The following is a 23,995-nucleotide window of genomic DNA, read 5'->3' as shown; positions in this document are numbered from 1 at the left end:
ATTGGTTTATTTTGTGGTGTTTGTATATAGAACAGCGCCGGTACCGGAAGACGTCAATCGCGATCACATTGCAAACGTGGTTTAGAATTTTAGAAGTCAAACGTAATTATACTATTTTAAAAGCGACTTCGAGGTAGAAGATGCGCTGTTAGTCACCAGTTGTGTCTGAATGTATCAGTTAAAAATCTGTATTTATGGCTTGAGCAGGATAAGAAACAAGCCGTCGGCTGGGCCGAAACGACGACGACGGGGGGGGGGAACTTTCCTTTTGTGGGCGGGGTTTCCACTGTCAATCACTGCCTAGTTGAGTGCGCTTACCAATGGTTACTTTGCTGCTTGTCGAGTTAAAACGAGCGGTGATTGACGGCGTACGGTAACTCCGCCCAATACTCCCATTACTAACCTAAACCAGTACAGGACCGAATCATACCGCTTGCTGGTCGTGCGCCTTTACCACTAACTAGGCAAGACTTATGCTCGTACTTGTTCACAAACAACTTGGCGCAGGAAAGAAGTCCATATTTAAGCAGTTTTAAAGCAACCTTTAAACTCATTTATCTAACTAGTTTTGCCAAAATTTATGCAAAGGCTTAGTTGAGTAGCTTGCAGGATAAATAAGGAATAAAGGAGAGCCGGGAGACAACATGGACATGGAGAAAAAGATTAAACGGGAACTCCGCAACAGGAAGCCATCAGAGGTAAATGAATCCGTGAAATATATTGTAAATCACTGAGAAATCTCAGTCATTCGTCTTGTTACGCGGCGTTTGTGTTTGCGTACACAAGACGACTCCTGAACAATGAGTAGCGTTGCGCATCTGATGGTCCGCAAAAGCACGTGCAAAGCTGCGTGAACAATGTCGGAGTTTGGCCACCATTAACTCGCCAGTCGCGGGCGTGACCGGTTTAAATGCACATGGTCGGAGGACGGATCGCTGAACAAAGAAGCCCTTCGGGGGGGATTCTGGGATCACCCGTCTTAAAAGCATGTGTTCTAGCTTTCGGTTAGTTTGCACCATACTAACTAAAGCAATGCACAGTATAGTCTCGCAGTGTTGATGGCGTGTTGCATCCACCCTCCTTTCGGACCCGTTTGCTGTAGGCGTGGCCAGATCCTTCAGCTTCTGTACACGCTCGCCACAGAGTTAATACAATCAGTTTGGTCAGTTGCGGTGGCTCCGTTTTCGAGAAGGTTGGTGTATAAAATGGACCCACGCGGGGAGCAAATTTCTGGCCGATCCGTAGAACGGGTGGGGTCCAGTACCACTGAGCAAGCTTTCTATAGTACTGTTCTATAATACAGTTATAATACAGTTACGCGATATCTGCTGTTTGCCTCACCGCTTTTGATAAGGGTGTCCGCTAAATGCGTGATTGTAGATGGCAGCAGGGCGCGGTGCGGGGTATCGATATTTTCATCGTTGTTTTTTACCTTTTCTATAGGTTGTGGAGTTGGTTCTCGATAACTGCCGTTCGCCTCAAGGGAAGATCGTGGGCCTCACAGATGAGTTTCTAAACTTGGAGTTGCTCAGTATGGAGGACGTTGGTCTCACCTCCTTAGACGGTCTGCCCAAACTGCCCAAGCTTCGGAAGGTGAGGCGCTCAGATCCGAGATCCAGCTACAGGTTTTGATTGTGTGAATGCTGGCTTGTTTCGAATCATCACCTTTTATGAGTTTTTATCGCAGACCGATTATCTGTGGGTTTACCCTTTCATTCCTACTGGGGAGAGCAGGGTCAGGAAGCTGTGCTACCTTTGATTCCTGGGTTTTGGGTGTTCTGAGGAATGCCAGTATATTGCTTTCACTGGTGCCATTAGCCCACTGTGCTGGTGAATGGCTGGAACCTCCGTCGGTTCTCTTGACCCTGTGTATAAACCTCTGTCCAGCTGGAGCTCCCCAGTAACCGCATAAGCAGACTCGATGCTCTGGCAGAGAAGACCCCAGCACTGGTGCAACTCAACCTCAGAGACAATAAGATTAAGGACGTCAGCACCCTCAAACCGCTGGTAATGTAACTCGTTGTTATATATCGTCGATTGCCTTGTCCGCATTGGTTGTTTTTGCTCATTGTTACAAGCTGGTGAGATCTTGGGACTCTTGACACACCACAGCACACAACAACAAAATGTGCATTTAACCCATATGTGACATAGCAGGGGGCAGCTAATTCAGCGCCCGGGGAGCAGTACATGGGGGCGGTGCCTTGTTCCGGGTACCTCAGTGGTGCCTTGCTGGTTGGGAATTCAAACCAGCAACCTTTCACTTACAAGTGCGTTTCCCTAACCATTAAGCCACCAAAATTGTACTGGGTAGGGTTGCTGGAGCCCAACCCAGATGCCCCCTTCCCAACCCCCACCCCAGGGGCTTCAAAATATGAAACGGCTAGCAGGAATCCGAAGATTGTATCTAGCTAGCTGGTATGTAAATCGTGTGGTTTTATCTTCCAAATAAGGAACGCGATTAGTATTTATTGTACTTACTGTGATAGACGAGGGCCCCCGAATCTCAGGGGCCTGCCGTGAATGTGTGGTGAGCACTGCTGTAGCACACATGGATATTGAGGTGTCTCCTGTGGCCCCATGCAGAAGAAGCTGACCATGCTGAGGAGCGTGGAGCTCCTGGACTGCGAGGTCTCTGCGCTGATGGACTACAGGGAGCTTGTTCTGGCGTTCCTGTCCCAGGTCACCTACCTGGATGGATACGACATCAACGACAGGGCGGCAATGAACTCGGACTCTGAGCTGAGTGTAGACGGTGTGCCTCCCTCGGGGCTCGGGGAGGAAGGATAGATAGTGTAGATGTTGGCAGCTTTTATGCAGAGTTTGCTGATAATCTGGCGCTGATACTCCGGAGTTTGTTACAGGGGATGGCTCGAGCGACCTGCCGGAAGAAGAGGGCAGAATCGAGGAAGACGACGATGATGTGGAATCGGAAGATGCTGTAAGACGAGGGAGCCTGGAAAGGCTTGTGATGTGTTGCCGTGTTTCTTGGTCCTTACAAATGACGTACTTAGGGTTGACACTTGATCACTGTGCTTTTTATTAGAATACAGAAGAAGAGGGCGATGGCTTGGATGATGAAGACGATGATGACGACGATGATGATGATGATGACGACGATGATGATGACGATGACGACGATGTCAAAGGTTTGTGAGCGCCCCGCTGTGGTCTGGCACCAGAACTGCAACCAGTTATGGCCCCTCTGTGTTGCCAAAATATAATAGGTGGTTACAATGAATGAATGGATTGATTGTACCATGCAGATGAACTGAAGTGTCTAAAATGTTTTTCAGAAATGAGTCCAGCGAAGAAGAGGAGAAGGTGTCACGACGATGACAGTGACAACAGTGACGGGGAGGACGAAAGTGACGGGGGGGACGACAGTGACAGGGAGGATGATGGTGACGACTGAGATTTACCAAATTCAGCCAGTCCCTCTGCAACCTCCCTTTCCTGTGCCTGCCTCACGCTGAAGCCCACATGAGGGTTAGGCAACCTGCCTCCTCAAAATGAATCCCATGGAAACTGCAGACCAGCCTTTTCCAATTTAATATCTTACTGTTTAAGGAGCGGCAGTTTTCAGGAATCTGGTTCCATTCCATCCGTTGCGGTGCTCTTCATGTAAACATCCGTGCAGTGACTGGCTTTCTGAAGGGGGGTCTGGGGTGAACACCAGACAATGCTGTGGACCAGGGCTGAGAAAGAGGCCAATCTACTGGAACACATTCCCTATTGCATGGAAAAATCAGTGGCCACGTTCACCAGGAAATCGTGCAATACAATCTCTGGTTTTGTGTCGCTGAAATATTTTCTCATCATTTTCATTAATTGTTGTAAGGCTTCGATTTCCCACTCTGAGCACAACCAAGCGTTGCCTTTTACAGTTAGAAATATTTAAATAATGTTCTAAAATGTTATTCCCTTTGGTATCTGTGTGGTGCATTTATTGGGTTACGGGTATTTCATAAGTCTGTGGGTTAAGAAATGCGGTTGATTTAGAAGTAAAAAAAGAGTTTGCATTGGCTGTCAAACCGGTGACTCAGGTTTTGCCAATAATGAGCTAATAACAGGCCTGGTCTATGTAGCCGTCGTGCTGCAGTGAAACCGTGCATGCGAGCTCTCCCAGTGCGCTGTATAAAACATCACGCACAGTCGGGCTTTGCTGATCAAGTCGCGCCCACCTGCGTCGCCCCAGGCTCCCTGAGTGGCACCCAGACCCGGTCTGAAGGACACTGGTCCGGCGGGCGCTCCGAAGCTGGATCCTGCGAGGTGACTCCGTGCTGAAGTACATCGGACCTGCAGCCACTATAAAGTACTGTTTATTTTAACAACAAGTGTATCGTAATAAATCCGTTGTCAGTAAAGTATTTTAACTAAATTGCATCTACTGCACGACCACATTCAACCATAATTTAGTCCTCACCACTATGGTGGTCTGAATGAATTAGGTCTGTTGTGTGAGATCACTTTGCTGTACATGCAATAAAGCAGCTAAGGAGTTATTAAATCATGCCTAAAAACTCGGCAACTGGAAAGAGGAAGAAATGCTTTAGGTTGTAAGTAATTAGCGGATATAAAATTGACTTTGACTAAAAATTAAATTGTTAGTAGTTCAGTGCTCAGTTACTAATCAAACTACCATAGAGTAAAAGGAAGGTCCTTCATTGTAATGTCTAAAATTTGAATTTAATTGAATAAATGAAAACGTTGGCGTTTTTTCCCCTTGGAGTCTTGAGTGCTGAGTGTTGTCTTGCAAGATTGAGAGGTTAGTAGCTTATCTGAGCGTCTGTAGAATTGAAATAATTCCGTAGTGGTGAGGACTAAATAAGGGTTGAATGTGGTCGTGCAGTAGATGCAATTTAGCTAAAATACTTTACTGACAACGAATTACGATAACTGCACTTTTTTTTACGCGGACGAAAGCAAAAAGTTTCACTCGTCCAAGCGTTTAATTTTAGCTTTGAGCTCGAAGTAATACTCGTGCAATACAATCCATTTTATCTAGCAGGTTATTAAGTTCATATAACTTAGGGTGTCGTTGTTTGCGATATATTGACATTACAAATATAGGCGTGATGTCGATAATGTCCCTCAGCGCGGGCTGCCACAACAGTCACATAATACCTTGGGACTTGTGTGACAGGACAGGGAACATTTTATAGAAGTAACAAAAAAAAACTTCCGTCACTTACAGGAGCCGGTTTTACTTATTGCTTCGGGTAAGTGAAAAAAGTAATTCCTTGAAAATGATCACATTAACGTATACGCTATTTTTTTGTTTGGTGCCTTGCACAGATTATTATTCAAATAATTTAATTGTAATTGTAAGTACTACTGATTTATTGCTGTGCAGAGGCTCATGTTCAATGGCAGTTAAGCACAAAAGATAATGAATCACGTATGAATGACGTTTGCTCCGTGTCACCCACTGTTACAGAATCTGACATTGAATCGTATTATTGTTATCGTATATATGAATGATAATGATGAACCAATGGATCTGTAATAATATTACTATGTGAGCCTATTTTTTTAGGCGTTAGTGCACCCATTTTTGCTTACATCCTCTCTGTTTCACAGGGACTGTGCAATCATGTCAGTCTTTTCTTACGAGAGTTCCGAGATTGACTGGTGTGAAGACAACTACAAGCACTCTGAGACTGTGGCCGAGTATTTCAACACTGTAAGAATCCGCATCTGGTTAGCCGATTAGTAAAATAGCGGAGATTACTATCGCTGTCAATTGACCAAAAGCCGATCCAGCTGAACTCACCACAGGGTTAGTGTGCAGTAACTAGGTGGGGTAAAATCCATCCAGTTTGCTATTTTTTATCCCATAAATCCATTTATACAAATTATCCACGTAATTGTGCTTACATGGTGCGCAAACTCCATTTTAAACAAATTTGGCCCGTAAAGTGTAAGTACTTATTATAGAATTATTTTGGGTTTACTGTACGGTTTCTGTTTCAACAAACATCTTGGATACACGCCAATGACACATTGTCGCTTAATGGCACACAAGCCAACGGACACCGGCCGCATGAAGAAAGAATTCAGTGGCCAACCCTGTTTTCTGAGATAAGATTTACGCGGAGCACTGAACCTGTTAAGTCGCTTTACGCCCTCTACTGCTGAGATAAAGCACTAGGCCTTTCTAGGAAAAACGTTTAATGTGCAGTACTGTGCAGAAGTCTTAGACAGTCAAAAAATGTTTAAAGCTACTTATTTGGGTAGTAAGTGCACATTTGATCAAAACAAGCCCCCTCCCCCCACACACGCAATTTAACATTGTAACATATGAAGATACACAATAAAAACTAGTAAGAATTTCTTCTGTTTTCGAAAAACTTACTGATATCTAGTTGGATCAGGGACGGATTATGGGTTGTGTGGGCCCCTGGGCAAAACATTCGCGAGCCACCACCACAATTCAAGGGCCCTTGGCAGCCAAACGCCCTCCCTATAGGGTCAGGGGCCCTTGTAGGCAGAGGATCAAAGAATGTAGGCCCTGTAAAATAGACAAACGAAAATACATTGTTGATAAGCGTTGCAAATTGTTTTGGGCTAGGGGCCCCAAGGGCCCCCTGCACCCCAAGGGCCCCTGGGCAGCGGCCCCGCTGGCCCGGTCCGTAATCCGTCCCTGAGTTGGATGACTAGATGAACACAGCTTCAGATCCCAAACCTCTCATCAACGTCACCTCAGCCATTCCGTGTGTTCCTCAGCCATTCCTCAGCCAATGAGTTGTTGGTGTGCTAGTGGTCGCGTCCAAAAATACATGGATGCATCGGACAGTTGCTACAAATACTGAAGTGATTTTAGAAGTAGTTTTGAGTTGGCTAAACTAACACGATCTGACAGATATATTTTACCTTTTACGCGTTTACATTTTACGCATTATCTTGTTCTACAGATAGGTGGAGTAGTAGCTCTGAGGCTTAGGATCAGTGCCAGCAACTGGAAGGTTGTTGGTTCAAATCCCATGAATGCCTGGAGTGGGACTCTGTTGGGCCCTTGAGCAAGGCCCTTAACTTGCAATTGCTTTGTCCTGGGTATGATATTAATCTACATCCAGACCTATAAGGAGGTCCTCCAACTTGGATTGGCACTCCAACCACCAGTGCATGCTCCTCACCTCCTCCATGTTTCACACAAACCTTGAAGATCATCTAAAGCTCATTTCCTTGGTGGCCTTAAGACTTTTGCGCAACACTGTGAATGTATTAATGAAGACAGTGCAAACCCTCATTCTCAGTGATTGGTTTTATATTTCATGAATCGTCCATTTGGGCTGTTAAAATCACAGCTGAACTTTTCCCCTCAGATTAGCAACGCGGCCTTCTTCATTATTGCTCCTGTCATGATGTACCTGCACCACCCCTACGCCAGGGAAAGAAATCTGGCCGTGCATTTGGTCTGGCTTATGATGATGCTTGTGGGTAAGTCACCAATAAAAAAAAAAAACAGTCGCGGTGATAAAAATTCATAAAATCACACAGTAAACAATTAACAGGACGAGGCTGACGTGTAAAAAGACGCCGTGTTCCCTCTCTACGGACTCACTGCTGCTTCTGTCCCTTGTGATAATTTTGACCTATTTCTACAGCTGTGTATTTTTTTCTGGAATGATTCAGGTTAAATACCTCGCTTTAAAGTTATACAGCGGGGCAGTTCTGGGATTTGACGGGGAGCTCTTAGGTCAGTTCCTGTTCTCGCTCACTGCCGTACCTACTGACTTAGTCACACTTTTTGTTAATTGTTTTTTTTTTTTTTTTTTTTTGCGCTGTAGTGCTAAAACTCTTCTGTGACATTTGTTAAACATTTACATTTACTGCATTTGGCAGACGCCCTTAGCCAGAGCAACTTACATAAGCACTTAGGAGTCTCATCAGTGAATACATTCTGAATACTATCACCCTTAAAACTCTGTTGGCAAGTGATACTTTCAGAATACTGAGTATAATCCAGGAAGTGCTAATCCAAGTACTTAAAGTTTTTCTTAAATCGGTCGCTCCTTCTCCTCCTTTCTTCTCCCCACTGTCTGTCTCTTCAGGACTCTTCTCTGTGTACTTCCACATGACACTGAGCTTCTTAGGACAGATGCTGGATGAACTCTCCATTCTGTGGGTTCTGGCCATTGGCTACTGCCTCTGGTTTCCACGGACCCACTTCCCCTCTTTCATTAAGGACAGGTGACGTATAGGTTCAGCGATTCTTTTTTCCTTTGTGAATCTGTCACTCTGATGTTTACAGTACTGTGCAAAAGCCTTAGGCACTCAGCAAATGTTCAGGGAATATTTAAGGCAGTTTATTTGTAAGCGTATGTGTGCTCAGAACAAAAAACACATTTTAAACATTAGAGCATATGCAGATGAACACAATGAAAACGAACGATTTCCAAAACGTTACTGATATCTTGCAGGAAGAACAATGCTTCTCCTGCCCAGACATCTCCTCAGTCGCACCTCAACCATTCCATTAAATTTCACCACCTGCACAATTAACAAATGGACCAAATGACGCTATCTGAGCCATCTGCTGTATTTTTTTACCCCACTAGATGGTGGTTTCCGATTTAAAAAAAAAAAAAAAAAAAAAAAAATGGCCCAAGGCATGCCCCAAAGCAAACCAAGAGCACCATCTAGTGGGGTGAAAAAATACAGCAAATGGTTCATGAAGCGTCATTTGGTCCATCACTAATTAATTTAACTACTTAAAGAATTGGTTGCTGACATTCGGAGAGATTTTGAAACTGTTAAGCTAACACACTTTGAAAGACAAAATATAGTTTTCACCGACATGATCACTTGAAAGGGGCGGCATGGTGGTGCAGTGGTTAGCACTGTTACCTCATACCTCTGGGACCCAAGTTCGAGTCTCTGCCTGGGTCATATGTGTTTGCATGTTCTCCCCATGTCGTCGTGGGGTTTCCTCTGGGTACTCCGGTTTCCCCTCACAGTCCAAAAACATGCTGAGGCTAATTGGAGTTGCTACATTGCCCATAGGAGTGCGTGTGTGTGAATGGTGTGTGAGTGTGCTCTGTGATTTGGAAAATGGATGATCACTTAAACACCATTTTCGTTGCCCAAGATGTTTGCACAGTAATGTACTATGCCTGAAACAGCTCCTTGTTTGGTAACAGCACTTAAACAGCAGTTTGGTAAAACAAAGAAGCTGATGTTCGAGATCCATTATGCTAGTGAGCATTTGGCCCCAGTCACTCCTCCAGTAATGCTGGGAAGTCTTCTCCAGGGGGTGATCTACAGCCACCGTTGGTGTATATTGTCCTCCGCTGATGCATAACCCTGGAAACCACCCCCCACCTCTGCAGGTCCACCTTCTCCAAGACGGTCACAGTGGTCACTGTCGTCACCACCCTGTCTGCCTTCGTAAAGCCCGCTGCCAACGCCTATGTGCTCAACTGTTTTGTCATCCACATCCTCTACTCCCTTGGTCTAGAGCTGCGCAGGTACATCGCTGTCGCTGGCCACTTTATTTAAATCAGTCATGAAAAATTCTGCTTGAACTGCCCTAACCACCGATATCTATTAAACAGCGTCTCGGGTCATTAATTATTAATTGACTGTAACACATATTAGCGATTTGAGAGCTTTGAGGTGCCCCTAGAATATTGCCCAGCCGTGCACAGCGGCGGAGGCGACATCAGAGGGTTTCAGAGGGAGCCGCGGGGCCCCTCGCCCCCCTCCCAACGGGACATGCTACCGCCCTCTCGCTCCCCAGCTGCTCAAACCAGAAGGCGCTGCGTCTGGCTCGCTCCGCCGTCGGTCTGTGGATGCTGGCTGTCTCCTGCTGGATTAGTGACCGCTTCAGCTGCGACTTCTGGAAGAGCCTCAACTTCTGCTACCTTCATGGGTTCTGGTGAGAGACCATAGGGGTGGTGGGGGGGGGGGGGGCGGGGGACCTTCTGAGACCATTTTTTTTTTTTATGGTTTTGTGACACAACTCCAATTATTATCTATAAACCCACGCAGCTGGTAATCTAATAAAGCAAGTCAGCAGTTAAAGGAGAGTGTATACAAGGATAATTCAAGGAAAATGGGCTCTTTTGCCTGCTCTTGTTGCTTCTTGTCTTTCGGTGGACTGAAATTATTGATTTAGCGAACACATATATCTTAAGTCACTCTTTGCTCATCCTTTTAAGGATATAACTTGCTGTCGTGATATTTGCTTAGTCAAAGTACCAAGAACAGCTACACCTTCCCGGGACTTGCCTGCAAGCATTAAGTCATTAACTGCTACGCCATCTGGTGGCTACGGGTGTGTATGGTTCTGATCCCATCTGTCCCTTCCAGGCACATTCTGATTGTGATGGCCACTGCCTATGCCGTTGCCCTGTTGTCCTACCTGGACGCCCAGAATGAAATCCCCTACGCCCTGCCTGAACTCCAGTACTGGCCCTGTGACAGCTGGACCCTCGGACTGCCCTATGTCGTCCTCAGGGGAGCCGGAATGAAGCGAAAGACCTGCTAAGGCTTCATAGATGTGGACATTCCATCAGTGCATCATAGAGGCATTCTGAATATATTTTGCATTCGCCTATTAAGACTATTTTAAAAAGACTATGTGTACAATGTAAATAGGATTACATAACATATATATACACTAGAAGAAAGGCTTTTCCCGCTGTTTGACAGACCCAGTTTAGTTTTGCTACAGAAAATTCTCACTCATGGTCACATTAGTGACACTACTTGGTTTGAGGAAGAGCATCTTTGAAGGGAAACTATATGGACAAAAGTATTGGGACACTGGCCATTACACCTACAAGCACATTCTAAATCCATAGTCATCCACATGGGGGTTGCCCCCCCCCCCCCCTTGCAGCTATAACAGCTGCCACTCTTCTGGGTGAGGCTTTTCACAACATTTTGGAGTGTGTCTGTGGGAATTTCTCTCCAAACATCCAGAAGAGCATTTGCAAGGTCAGGCACTGATATCGGACGTGAAGGCCTGGCTCACAATCTCAGTTCTGGTTCATCAAAGGTATGTGATGGGGTTGAGGCCAGGGCTCTGTGTGGGCCAGTCAGGTCTTTATGGACCTTGCTTTGGGCACTGGGGCGCAGTCATGCTTGAACAGAAAAGGACCTTCCTCAAACTGTTCCCCAAAGTTGGAAACATTGAATTGTGCAGAATGTCTTGGTATGCTGAAGCATTAAGAGTTCCTTTCACTGAAACTAAGGGGCCAAGCCCAACCCCTGAAAACACCCCCATACTATTATCTCTCCTCCGTCAAACTTTACAGTTTGTACAATGCAGTCAGGCAGGTAACGTTCTCCTGGCATCTGCCAATCCCAGACTCGTCCGTCAGACTGCCAGACAGAGAAGCGTGATTCCTCACTGCACAGAACACGTTTCCACTGCCCCAGAGTCCAGTGGCAGTGTGCTTTACACCACTGCATCCGTGGCTGGTGATGTGAGCCTTGCATGCAGCTGTTTGGCCATGAAGCCCAACCATGAAGCTCTCAGCTCACAGTTTTTGTGTTGCGGTTAATGCCAGAGGTTGTTTGGAATTCTGTAGTTATTCAGTCAACAGAGTTTTGGTGACTTTTACCCACTATATGCCTCAGCAACGAGCTCTTCAGAATGACCCATTCTTTCATAAATGTTTGTAAACCTGTCTGCATGGCTAGGTGCTCGATTTTATACACCTGTGGCAATGGGACTGAATGAAACAACAGAATTCGGTGATTTAGAGGTTTGTCCCAGAACTTTGTCCATGTAGCATATCTCAGCTCAGCTGAGAAACGTCTCAGAGGTGCCGTCCAATACTCTTCCTGCAAAATAGTGACACCTATTGTACGTTTTTGGGCATGACAATAACATTTGATTTTTCAAACGCGCTTTTCATTTTAACTTTCGTCGGAGGATGGATTTACAGGAGACGTAACTGACAGGTTCCTCTGTTCACTACTGGGTTTTTATTGCTTTGGCTGTGCTGAATATTGCTACTACATATCAATGATGATGTTTGTTTATTAATTATGGTGTTCACACGTGCTATTACATATTTATGAAACAATCCAGCATTTTGAAAAAGTATTGAGTCCCATTGTAATTAGTAACTATCGTTTATAATTTAAAATACATCTCACCCCGCATAAAAATGCAACCACTCTGAAATAAATGTATGACACGATTTAGGAATTAATCGCAAGATGAGTGAGAAAGCCGGTGGAAATGAGAGAGCCGCTATTGTTACTGCCAATCAGGAAAGTGACCGAGGCATAGGAGGGACATCAAAGCCAGGCCCAGCATGTGTGTGAGGGGGTTATGATGAGAGAGAGCGAGCACCCTGGCTCACGTTCAAACCGCGCTGCCCCGTTAATCACACATCAAAAGCCCCAGTGCACCCTCACGCAGTCCCCCTGGCTGCACATCTCCGCGGCCACATTAGGGAGCTGGCTCCTAATGGCTAGGACCTGCTGTTCTCCAGGCGACCGGGGCTCCAGTGATAATATCACCAGCCAGACACTTGGAGCAACAAAGCCAGGAGATAATCTGTGCTTTGTGCTGAGATTAAAAAAGGCAGGTCCACTGCGAGCCGGTGGTTCGAGCTTTGTCATCTGTTTGCAGGAAATCAGCTCGAAAGCCCCTGCCTCTTTGCACTCCTCCGTTAGGGTTTCCGTCTCTGAGGCATGTGTCCTTCCTTTGCCTACTTCAGTCCCCTGGTCCTACTGAAAGAAACCGGCATTCCTTTGTGTATGTGTGATTTGGCAGTACGCTGACACTGCTATTGACACACTACAGAAATTTGATTTGTAGTTTAGGAAATAGTTAAGAAATAAAATATTACATCAACGTAAGGCATACCATAAACCGCATTAGGCGTATTTTGTGTAGTCTTCACGTTCATGAAAAACTTACGTTTCTCCTTCTTTACACCTGCGTACGCACGAGACAGAAGGGGGCGGATGGCTCCAGGCGATTCTAAACAGCGATTGGTCCTCCCTTCTGTCTTTCATACGACGGAAGTCCCGCCTTTACATCTTAACCATTGGTCTGATTTTTACCACCGGCCGGCCTTGCCTGCACTCGATTGGCTAGAATGGCTTTCTGTTTTGGACCGGTGCCCGGAGCTTGCTATGGGAGGGAGCGCTTGCCTGGCTTCCGGTTTCTATGTGAAATTGACACACAATGAGGAGTCGGGGACGACCTCGCCGAAAGCCGCTGTAAATAAACAGAACGATCGCGGAAAGCGGAGAGCCATGGAGAATCAGGTAAAGCGAGGGGCGCTCCGTGCCCACGGACATCGGGGGAGATGAGTGAGGAGAGAGAGAAAAGAACAGCCTAGCAGTTAGCTCGGTTCCTACTGATAGGAAAAATGAAATGGGAACACACACACAGTCACACACATACACACTCACACAGGGAGGGGGATCGGTGCGCAGCCGTGACCGCATCTGTGTGGGGGACACGCTAAGCGGCTTCGGGCGCCGGTAACCGGGCTCTCCGGATCCTCGCGTTTGGAGACGTAAGCAGGAGGTGGGGGCATGATCGTGGTGGTGGTGGAGGGGGGAGGCGCAGAGTGTCTCTGCGGCGACAAAGATTTACAAATAAAGAGCAGCCAGTCCGGAGGCAAGGATTTGGTTCATGTTTTGTTGCGTTTTGCCAAAAAAATGCACGGCCGAGTCGGCAGATGCCGGTTTACCGGGAGGAGGCAGTCAGGCGCAGCACCTGGACGGTAAATGGCGCCGTGGCACAGGCAGGATTCCGCGGGGTTAAACTGGAGAAGCTGCGTTTCATTCCTTTGCTTGAGGTGTAAGATCATGTCCTGCCACAACTGGCTGCGGTTTCACTCCTTTAGAAAGTGCAGCCGATACGAGCCATCATGAAACTGTACCGCGTTTGGCGCTTGGTCACACCTCCATACTGATTGCAGGGACAGCCGATGTGTCCAGGGTCTTGGCCGATGCCTTGCCGTTCCGTCCGGATCCGTCCACGGTGGAGCTGTCTCACTGCTTGGGGACACTTTCCTCCTTCCCTTGCTGAAGGTGGTAAACACGGATGGACTGAGGGAATCAGTTTCACACACTTGGTCGAAGTTCCTTGATTATGTGCATTTCTCTGTTTACCATCCTAACATAACTTTTGCAAGGCTTGTCTTTAAAATGTTGATACCTCTAATATCCTGCCTCTAATAACAATTAGTACTTGTCTACTAAGCCCTGCATTTATTTTTTTGTGGCACTTGGTCTGATGTACCTAAAATCACTCTTGCTGTCTCCTGTCCTCCAGGACAGAGCGTGGTAGATGCATAGTTTATAATTTAACATAGCTTTTCCTCGAGTTAACAAACGGGAGGATTTCGGAGCAAATTACTGGATCTGTTCATCCTCCGCATAACCATTTTCCCCTTAGATTGTTTTGAGATTAAATGATAACCAAGTGCTACCAAAATAAATTTCCAGGGCTGGAATGTGAGTAGAGTTTGGGGGGGGGGGTTCTTTGTGGCCTTTCTGGCCGGGGTCTCTCTCGCATCAGCTACACGGCGACTGTGTATGACCCCGTGCTCTGAGCTGGATGTTTTCAGAGGGTGGAGCCAAGGTCAGGTTTATGCTGTCGTCTTATTTGTCTTGTGCTTTGGGGCTGGGGAAGTGGGGGGGGTAGCATGACTCTCGTGTCATGTCTGTCCCATGAATCTGCCCCTAGCACCTCCTCCTTGGCAGAGTCTGTTGCTTTGAGTGTAGAGTTGGGGGGATGGGGGGGAGGGTTTGGTTCAAAGACCCCCCATGCGTCACTGAGATAAGGCGGTGTGGAACGTTTGGGGGGGGTGCGGAGGCGTCTGCTGTGGTTTTTTCGTTCTGTTCGAGCGGTGGGTTGCTTTCGCAGTGTGACCCTGAGTGATGCGTTCAGCTGGGGTGGGGTAGGGGGTGACCTGGGTGATCCCGGTCGGCGAGCATTACCAAAAATCGCCATCTGAAATCACTTCGACACGGGTAACGCTGTGGTCTCGTCAGCCTTCTGCATGTCTCCTGGGGCCCCTTGGGTGACACCACGCGTTTCCGCTCTGCAGTAACCTGACACCAGATCCACTCTGCTGGCCGGGCTCGGCCTGATTTGTTTATTTTTATTTTTTTCTGATTCGTGCTGAACCAGGATGTTCTGTACCGGGCTGCTGGGCTGGGCCGGGCCTGGGGGCTGTCTGTCGAGCTCTTTCGGCAGGGTCAGATTGCACCCCCGCCTAAGCAGCAAAGGTGTGGACGTCTGCTAAAAATGGGGAATAACTTGCTTGGTTTCATTAGAAAGGGCGTTTAACCCAAGTTACTGGGGCGCGAGGTCTCACCCTGCTGTGCTGAGAGACCACGAACGGAGGAGGAAGAGCTGGCCGGGAGATTTTCAGCGTCCACCTCGAAGCTGCCTCCACAGTGCCTCCTGCAGGCCAAGCTGCAAACAGTCCCTTAGATGAAAACAACCTGATCTGATTTCAGATCGTAATCTTTATTTCTTCGGGATATAATTATTTGAGTGTAAAAAAATAAGCCATCTCGGTTTTGCACCAGCCGTAGCCGAGATACTGGTGGTCCAGAGCGACGCCGGACTGCATCCCGGAGCTGTTCCGGCTCGCTGAGGCTCGGCTCCTTTGCTTTAGGCTGAGCTTCATCTGCTTGCTTTTGTCAGGCGGGTGAGCGGACGGAGAACCATGGTCACACGAGCGCAAATGGGGGTGTTTCATCTCTGCCAGGTTCTCGCTGGTGCTGACATTTGACCCCCCCCTCCCCTCCCCTCCCCTCCCCCCCCCCCCACAGTGCACGGTCCAGGTGAAGTTGGAGCTGGGTCACCGTGCCCAGCTGCGGAAGAAGGCCACGTCGGAGGGCTTCACCCACGACTGGATGGTGTTCGTTCGAGGCCCAGAGATGGGCGACATCCAGCACTTTGTGGACAAGGTCATCTTTAGGCTGCATGACAGCTTCCCCAAGCCGAAGAGGGGTGAGTTACTGCCCCCCACCCCCCAATATCACCTTTCTTCTCACACAAGTGGTCTGTAGGTTAGAACCTCAGATAATATAGAAAATGTTTGCCAGTTTAGCCCTAACCTAGCCCTAACCTAGCCCTAACCTAGCCCTAACCATGTCTCCCACCTAGTTTCCATTTGTGTCCCTGATAGTCAGTACTGAAGATAAAGTCGCTAGGTTTGTCGCGAGGCCAGTCAGCCATTGGTCCCTTGTCACAAACCCCTCTCCGCTTGCGCTGGTCATCCTGATGTGCTCTTCTGCTGACTGCAGCTCTTGTCTATCTTCTGTGTGCCCTCAGTCTGTAAGGAGCCGCCTTACAAAGTGGAGGAGTCGGGGTACGCTGGTTTCCTCATGCCTATCGAGGTCTATTTCAAAAACCGGGTGAGTGTGACAGTCGCTGATCCCCCTGCAGGACCCCAACACCTTAATGTAACCCTAGACAAGACCCCTGACACCTGACCGAAGCCTCAACCAAGACCCCCGACACCTGACTGACATCTCGGATAAAACCCTCGACACCTGAATGAAACCTCAGACGAGATAAAATTTTGTTGATTAGAACTCTTGATGGGTCGGATCTGATGACTGCTTTATAAATCCTTCCTGAAAAGCTGGTGTTTAAGGACATTTAATGGCATAATGGATCATAGAGGGAAATCCGTCCTTTGCTGTTCCCCCCGGACCCCAGAACCGTGAGACCCTAAAGCAGGGGTCTCCAACTCCGGTCCTGGAGAGATACTGTCCAGTAGGTTTTCTGTCCCTCTTGGCTTCTGATGAGCCACACCTGTTCCTGGTATTTACCTGAGAGCTGGTGTGGATCATCAGGAGCCGGGTAGGATAGAAAACCTGCTGGATAGTAGCTCTCCAGGACCGGAGTTGGAGACCCCTGTCCTAAAGTTTCTCTCTTGTTCTACCCGGCTAGAGAATTGGCCCCACACATAGTGAAAGTGACGCCTCTGAAACTCATTCCTTGAGTCTGTCATCTTTCAGTCTCACTCTGAATTTACATTTTGGCCCGAGGGGGGGAAGTTGGCTTGTACCGCAGGGGCGCTGCTGGGGAGATGAAAAGGCGTTTAAGTGTAATCGGGTCTGCTGTCCGCCGGCGACCGCACTCTGTCGTTCCCAGCCCTGTGGCTGTGTGCGTGCACGCCTGAGCTCCTTCTCACAGTTCCTTTTTTTTAATGTTGTCCTTTTTGACTGTTCGATACACTAAGCCAATACACTCAAGGCTGCTGTTTTGATACCGTTGGTATTTGAAGGCATTTCAGTTGATGTTGGTAACCTGGGATTTGAATTGGCCGCCATCGAGTTACAAGTCTCTGCCCTTAACCACTATGCCCCCTGCAGGGCAGTGTCATATGAGTGCATGACTTAAAGGTGACCTTTGTCCACCGATGCAGGAGGAGCCCAAGCGGGTGTGTTTCAACTATGACCTGTTCCTCAACCTGGAGGGTAACCCCCCCGTCAACCACCTGCGCTGCGAGAAGCTCACCTTCAACAACCCCACCCGCGAGTTCCGGCGCAAGCTGGTCAAGGCTGGGGGCGTGAGTTGGCCCTTTTTGGGGGCGGGGGGGGCATACAAAAACGAGTTTAACCTTCTGCAGAACATCATGTTTACCTGCGTGTATTTCTGTTCCTACATTTCCCAGGTGATAGTGGTTCCAGAGGGGGCGGAGTCAGTGTCCCGGCCCAGCCCCGACTACCCCATGCTACCCACAATCCCCCTCTCGGCCTTCTCCGACCCCAAAAAATCTAAGCCCTCCCATGGGTCAAAGGTCAGTTATATTTTTGAAGCACAAGAGACACGCCCGTGTATCACTATTACATTTGACGTGTTGTTATCTCCTGAAGGCGAGGGATTGACGCCGGTCAACACCAGGTCACCGTACAGAGACGGGATAAACCTGGCTGTTCTGTGTGCTGATTGATATATCTCACCACCAATAACATCATTTGTGAAAGTGGAATAAGTCAATGTTAATATATAGGTAGGCAAAAAAATACAAGATACGGAAGCACAAACGCAAAAAGGCGTCATACGCCTGTAAGTAGGTTTTGTGCAATATGATTACAGAAGTGCCTGTACTGTTACCTGGAACTTTGTGTTCTATCGGAAAAATCTGCCCCTCAACGTCCCAAAGAGTGTTTGGTTTCCCGTGTGCGTTGTGGCCCCCCGAATCTCGGTAGCGCTTCCCAAGAGGGAGAGTGCGTGTTAATCGCAGGTCGGCTGTATCCTCTTCCTCCAGGACCCCAGCAAGGAGGCCGGCGGGGGCAGCAGTAAAGCCCCCAAGCTTTACAAACCTGCCAAGGAGCAGCGGGAGAGAGCCAGCAAGGCGCCATCGAAGGGGGAGGGTGAACGGGATCGGGACCCGCGATGGCGGCAGCGGGAAACCCACCCGCGACCCGTCTTATTCTTCATCATCTTCATCCTCTTCAAAGAAGCCCTCAGAAGTCAAAGTGGCCCCCAAGGAGGACGGCAAAGTGGCCCCCAAGGCGGCTTTCAAGGAGCCCAAGCTAACGCTGAAGGAGGTCAAGATGGAGAGCCTGTCCCCAAAGCCCGGGGGCCCCCCGGAGCCCAAGCCGCCGGGCAAGCGCCCCCCCGCCGTGGAGTCGCCCAAGCCCAGCGTGAAGAAGCAGAAGAAGAGCAGCTCCGAGGGGCCCAAGACGGCCCCCAGCTCCTCCCCTCGCATCTCCACCGCCACCTCCTCCTCGTCCTCCTTGTCGTCCTCCGCTCCAGCTGCCGCCACAGCGCCCTCCTCCTACCCAGAAAAGAAAACGTCCAAGGAGAAGAGTCGCTGGGTCAAGGTAAAGGCGGAGACGCCCAGCCTGAAGGAGTCCAAGAAGTCTCCAGATTCGGACGAGTCCAACTCCGAGGATGAGGCCTCCTCCAAGTCAGAGGTTAGGCTTGGTTAAGGCGTGGGGTGGGGGCTCTCTCCCTCCTCTCCTGTCAGTCATCTTTCCAGTGTCAGTGAGGAGCGGTCAGGCCTGGTGAGGGAAAAAACTGTCTAGCGATGCATAACAGATCAAGATGGAGAGTGCGTGAAGGATGCTGGGATATGCGACGGCTCCTACGTCAGCGTGGGCTGATCGGTTGACCTCACCTTGACTCCGGCACCACAGTGGTGCCTGGTTTTTATATAAATAACACACCTGTAATATGAGCCGTGTTGTTAAGTCGTGTTTGCCAGTGGCCAGATGAGGGGATGGGAAGCCGCTGTTATGGGGGCGGAGCCGCGACGCCCGGCTGACCCTAATCTTTCCCCTCCCCTCCTCTGCTCACATAAGCAGTCCCCCCCCTCCAGCCCTTCCAGCTCCAGTTCCAGCTCCAGCTCCAGCTCCGACTCGGACTTCGAGCCGTCGCAGAAGCAGGGCCAAGGTGCAGCCGCCGGTGCCGCTGAAAGCGAGGGAGGCTCGCTTGTCTGAGTGGGCGGGGCCAATCAGCCATGATGTCCGCTGTGATTGGCCAGCTCTGATGAGTGATGTGTGGGGAGGGGAGAGACATCTCTTATAAGGAAGTATAACAGAATTAGACAGGTAGAACAGGTTGCCCTGGCATCATTCCAGACTGGCACAAGTCTGTGAGCGTTTGCAATCAATGCCTTAATTAAGCGGGGGTGCATGCCCCACCCCGGCTCTTCCAGGTCCCCTGCGGTCCATGGTGGAGGACCTCCGGTCGGAGGAGTCCGATGAGGAAGACACCAGCTCTGAGGAGGAGGTGCCAGTGAAGACCAATCCGCCGAACCGCGACTCTCGGTTAGAGCCGGTCAGCGACGGGCCCCACCCGAGCTCGCGGTCACGTGCGCTTTGCGGGGGCCGACGTTTACATTTCATTTGCCGTGTATTTAAGACGTGCCGACACCGAGCCAAACCAAATACCAGAATCAGGCAAAAAAAGAGAGATCACTGCAAGTTTTGGCGGTTCAGAATATGGAGAATTGGTTTAAGGTTCCATTTTTTCTATGAGTTTCTGTCATTTGATTCGTCCCTGCGAGGATGAGGAGAAGCTTAGTCCTCAGGAGCTGGTTTGTTGTGGCTCAGTGTGGAGGATGAATCATCTGCCCCCCCCCCCCCCCCCCCCCCTCCAGACTGAGCTTGGAGAGCGAGAGTGACAGCAGTGAGGAATCGCACCCCCCAAGCCGTGGGCCCCCACCTCCCCCGCCCTCGAAACACGGCTCCTCCAACAACAAGGTGAGCGGCTGTCAGTGAGCCTGCAGGAGACCCAAGCTCCCGGACGGGTCCTTCTCTTGTACCCTTGAATAACCGTGAGCCTCCCTGTCTGTTTGGAGGTAACTGGGAGGAAGAGTCCAGACACATGCAGCAGACCAGAGAAGATGCTGAAGAAGGAATACGACAAGGTAGGAAGGGTAAATTATCCTCTTACTTCCTTTTTCCTGAAATAAACATCTGCTTCCTGTACTTCCAGGTGTTGGGCGTCTTAGCTTAAGGTAATGCTGAGAGCAGCCTGACTTTCCCTGATCTGCGATTTTAACGTTGCTGTCCGGTCATTTTGGCCCGGCCCCTGCACCAGGATGTCAACTGGCTTTTTTCTGGCTCCTCCCGCCTGTCCTCGGTGTTTTGGTTGTGTCCCCTTTCAGTGAGCCACTGTTGTGTGTAACTCCGCCCATTCCCACATGTGGCCCGCCCTGTCAGTTAACCCCACTCCCATGATGTTTGATTTGGTGACTCCGCCCCCTGTCCTTGGGGCCCGGCCCATATGGACTTGTTTTCTTTCGCAGGCTTACACCGAGGAGTTGGTGGACCTCCATCGCAGGCTGATGGCGTTGCGAGAGAGGAGTGTCCTACAGCAGGTCAGACGTGAGGGCGTTCGTGTATTTGTTGCGTGCCCATGTTATGATATTAATTTTCTCAGAGCAGTATTTAAACAGTATTTACACAAACCCACCCCCCCCCCCCCCCCCCCCAGATCGTCAATCTCATCGAAGAGACGGGACACTTCAACGTCACCAACACCACCTTTGACTTTGACCTGTTCTCACTGGACGAATCGACTGTCCGTAAACTTCAGAGTTACCTGGAGGCCACTGCCACATGACAGGAAGTTCCTCCCCAGGGACGACACCTCCTCCTCCATTTCTGATCTGGGAACTCGACGTAGCACTGGTTAAAATTGGGGAGGGAGACAGATGGAGGGAGGAACACTGAAGACAGGAAGATGGGAAGGACAGAATGAAGAGAGAAATTCCATACTGAGCTGTAACGATAAGGCCAGCCTCTGATAGCCATTTTGGAGGGGCTTGCTGTTTTTAGCTTGACCAGCAGGGGGCGTATCATGAGCATACCACTAAATGAGGCTGTGCGCGTGGTACACAAGGGACCTCTTATGTTGCTCTTCCTTAGGTCTCACAGCACCTCCAGCTGACCTTCCAGGTTAATCTGCAATTACTGTGGGAGTGTGTGTGTGTGTGTGTGTGTGTGTGTGTGTGGTGTGTGTGTGTGTGTGTGTGTGTGTGTGTGTGTGTGTGTGTTACTGAGGGTCAGTGACTAGATCTGAAGTGACATTCTGGTGCAGGTGGACCTGCGATTATGCCTCTCTGACATCTGTCTCCGTCTGCTCTGCTCCGCCCTGGTGGACAATACGAGAACGTCTTCTCTCGCCAGATGTTGTCTGCCCTGATCACTCTGTGAGGAGGGTGGGGGTGGGGGGGGTGAGGTAGCCCATATTTCCCGCCCCCACCCTGGAGCTGAGGAAGCCATAAGATGCAGTTGCGGTTGCTGAATCACGACTGTGCGGCGCACTGTGCCCCCACCCTCCCCCGTAATCTGAATTCTGATCACAAGCTGAGGTTGATCTCCAGCCGCGGCTTGCGTTTCTATGTTTTGTACGGTTTTTACCGCGCTGCCGCCGCGCGCGCCTCGCTCGCCTCTCAGTGCCTTCTCCACATCACTGCCCCCTGCTCTCCAAGTGACTGATAATCAGTCTTCTGCTGCCTGGTACTCGATAGTATCTCCACTCTTTAATCGTCGCAGCGCTTGTGAAATGTTACGGATTGTCGGGGGCTGTCTGTTCCTCTGCCTGCCTGGCTACGGTCGTGATGGTTGTTGGGACAGGACCGGGGGGGGGTCCTGTGTGTGGGATTGTTTAGACCCACTTCTGACCGTTGCCCCGCCCCTTTCCTAGCAGTCCGTTTGGCCTCTATGCTTGTAGCTTTAAAGATGATCCCTTTGGTCTGTTCAGCCAATGGGAAGGTCCCTGTCTGTGCTGTTCGGCTGCAGACCGTACGTCATGAATGGACACAGAGTCAAACTCATCACTGCGCCTGAACTCACCCCTGTGTGCATTAATCAGTGTATAAGTACTTCATAACTTAACTGTGTGTGTGTGTGTGTGTGTGTGTGTGTGTGTGTGTGTGTGTTCAAGAGTTCAAGAGTTGCCATAAAGGATCTGAAAGCAGACGCTTTCTTGTCCACGCTAGCATGTGTGCTCTCTGGGGTCGGAGGTCATGAACCATGACCTTTGACCTGATCCCTTGTATTATGATCTGGAGTTTGGGCAGGAGAGGCAGCCCGACCAGACAGAGGCCCCATCTTTTTTATATACCTCTGCACTTTGGGCTGTGTGTGGTGACCCTATCTGTACTTTATCTCTAATTGTAATTAATATGAGCTATTTTTAAGAATTTTATACAATATTTACATGCAGAATAGTATTACTTTTGCCGATCTTTAATTTTTTATTTAATTGTGTATTTTTATCTTCATTATACACAAAAGAAGCAGCACTGAGGGCAACGTCGTGTCCAAGGTCGCGGCTCGTGCCGCTCACATTACGCTTAACTCTCCTTTTACTCTCATCACACTACGGAGCAGCTAGCCTGAGCTTGTGTGCGTTCGCTTACCTGGTTACCATGGTAAAGGAGCAGTTAATCAGAGCAATTAATACTGTTGTATGTGACCCCCGCCCCTCCCCCCAATCCAGTGTTGTGTGTGCTTGTCCTTTACATGTGCAAGTGTGCCCCCCTTCGGGCGGGGGGGGGAACAGTCTGTATTCTGTGAAAAACGGCTGCGCAGACTTGCTGCCCTTTGTATTTCATTGTTGTTTCTTTTTGTTTTAATTATTGTGCTTATTGTGATCGTTCCCAACGATCCCTGTAACACAGGAGTCTGGGACTGGGGGAATAGGGCCCTTTCGGTTTGAAATATATTTTCTATTATATTTATATATATATAAGACGAGATGAATGGAGGTGAGAGTATATACCGTGTGTATTTATGGATGATGGAAGCAGTGGTGACTCAGCTGCTCCTGGACCTGGTGGCACTGCCAGTGTTGCCCACACAAAGCCCACTGCTGTTGCCAGGAGGCTGTCTGCTGGGTGTGTGTGTGTGTGTCTGTGTGTGGGGGGCGGGGGGGGAGGCACGGGGTGTGAAATTGGAGTTCAGTTTTTATGAATTTTTTTTGTTGTAAATGTGGGCGTCTTCACAGCAAGTGGATCAGCGAGTGCGGAATTCTCTTTTGCCGTCGTGACTTTTGGTATTAACTTGGCATGCGACGCCACCGTGTGGCCAAACGATGCAAGTTGTAACAAGAACCTTTAATTTTATTTTAATTTTATTTTTTAATCATATTATTGTTTTTATTATTATTATTATTATTGATAATAATAATAAAGTCATTGAGTACTTTCTGGCGCCTGAGTTTCTGCTCATGTCCGGGGGTGGGGGTGGGGGTGGGGGGGGGGCGTGAATGGAAAAGGTCGTGTGAAGGTCATGGCGCTGGGGGCCCCAAACTCTTCCTGGGGAATTTTCTGGTCCAACGTAACATTTTTTCTGGCCTGCCCCCAAAATGAGCGAGGGGGGGGGGGGGCATTGGTCCAACCTTTTGGGGAAACTCAGACTAGATAAACAAATGGCTCAAGGTGCGTTTCACATTTTTACTGCAGATCTGATCTGAGAACAGGGTTTCTCTTCCTGGTGATTTGCATTGTGATGAATGCATTGTTTAAAAGGTCTGCTGTCAGGCCGTTTCCAGTTACCACTCTCGATTCCCACTAATCTT

The 23,995-nt window shown here is 48.9% G+C and overlaps 3 protein-coding genes across 7 annotated transcripts; all 3 read left to right on the top strand.

Moving 5' to 3' along the window:
• Positions 1-367: 367 nt before the first annotated feature.
• LOC125717015 (acidic leucine-rich nuclear phosphoprotein 32 family member B-like) lies at positions 368-3,920 on the top strand. Of its 2 annotated transcripts, none has more exons than XM_048989927.1 (7): positions 368-698; positions 1,444-1,593; positions 1,888-2,007; positions 2,587-2,755; positions 2,865-2,941; positions 3,047-3,149; positions 3,297-3,920. In XM_048989927.1, exons 1-7 carry the CDS (start codon positions 645-647, stop codon positions 3,413-3,415), a joined length of 792 nt encoding a protein of 263 aa, XP_048845884.1. In that variant the 5' UTR covers positions 368-644; the 3' UTR covers positions 3,416-3,920. The 2 variants fall into 2 exon arrangements, with proteins under 2 accessions (XP_048845884.1, XP_048845885.1); XM_048989928.1 differs by lacking the exon at positions 368-698 and adding an exon at positions 1,051-1,192.
• A 213-nt stretch (positions 3,921-4,133) lies between these two features.
• LOC125717014 (alkaline ceramidase 1-like) lies at positions 4,134-10,568 on the top strand. Of its 4 annotated transcripts, none has more exons than XM_048989926.1 (8): positions 4,136-4,272; positions 5,198-5,222; positions 5,584-5,686; positions 7,329-7,443; positions 8,058-8,196; positions 9,336-9,473; positions 9,746-9,883; positions 10,318-10,568. In XM_048989926.1, the coding sequence occupies exons 3-8, from the start codon at positions 5,597-5,599 to the stop codon at positions 10,493-10,495; spliced, it is 798 nt and encodes a 265-aa protein (XP_048845883.1). In that variant the 5' UTR covers positions 4,136-4,272; positions 5,198-5,222; positions 5,584-5,596; the 3' UTR covers positions 10,496-10,568. The 4 variants fall into 4 exon arrangements, with proteins under 4 accessions (XP_048845882.1, XP_048845883.1, XP_048845881.1 ...); XM_048989924.1 differs by having other exon boundaries at positions 4,168-4,315; XM_048989925.1 differs by lacking the exon at positions 5,198-5,222 and having other exon boundaries at positions 4,134-4,272.
• A 2,526-nt stretch (positions 10,569-13,094) lies between these two features.
• LOC125716912 (protein ENL-like) lies at positions 13,095-21,748 on the top strand. The gene is given in 13 exon segments (XM_048989747.1): positions 13,095-13,242; positions 15,772-15,952; positions 16,277-16,359; positions 17,379-17,522; positions 17,628-17,753; positions 18,225-18,356; positions 18,358-18,876; positions 19,267-19,354; positions 19,620-19,731; positions 20,064-20,166; positions 20,265-20,333; positions 20,715-20,786; positions 20,903-21,748. Coding segments are annotated over 13 exon segments (1,893 nt in total). The 5' UTR covers positions 13,095-13,107; the 3' UTR covers positions 21,032-21,748.
• The last annotated feature ends 2,247 nt before the right edge of the window (positions 21,749-23,995 follow it).

Source organism: Brienomyrus brachyistius, chromosome 21, assembly GCF_023856365.1.
Source record: "Brienomyrus brachyistius isolate T26 chromosome 21, BBRACH_0.4, whole genome shotgun sequence".
Taxonomy (NCBI): domain Eukaryota; kingdom Metazoa; phylum Chordata; class Actinopteri; order Osteoglossiformes; family Mormyridae; genus Brienomyrus; species Brienomyrus brachyistius.
Note: the sequence above shows the minus strand (reverse complement) of the source record. Positions and strands in the feature narration are given on the sequence as shown.

Bases quoted from the DNA above. Each gene is read 5' to 3' on its own strand.
- LOC125717015 (XM_048989927.1), top strand. From the start codon at position 645: ATGGACATGGAGAAAAAGATTAAACGGGAACTCCGCAACAGGAAGCCA. The intron at 699-1,443 runs GTAAATGAATCC...CCTTTTCTATAG, and splicing joins GCAACAGGAAGCCATCAGAG to GTTGTGGAGTTGGTTCTCGA. The intron at 2,942-3,046 runs GTAAGACGAGGG...GCTTTTTATTAG, and splicing joins ATGTGGAATCGGAAGATGCT to AATACAGAAGAAGAGGGCGA.
- LOC125717014 (XM_048989925.1), top strand. From the start codon at position 5,597: ATGTCAGTCTTTTCTTACGAGAGTTCCGAGATTGACTGGTGTGAAGAC. The intron at 7,444-8,057 runs GTAAGTCACCAA...CTGTCTCTTCAG, and splicing joins GCTTATGATGATGCTTGTGG to GACTCTTCTCTGTGTACTTC. The intron at 9,884-10,317 runs GTGAGAGACCAT...TGTCCCTTCCAG, and splicing joins TGCTACCTTCATGGGTTCTG to GCACATTCTGATTGTGATGG.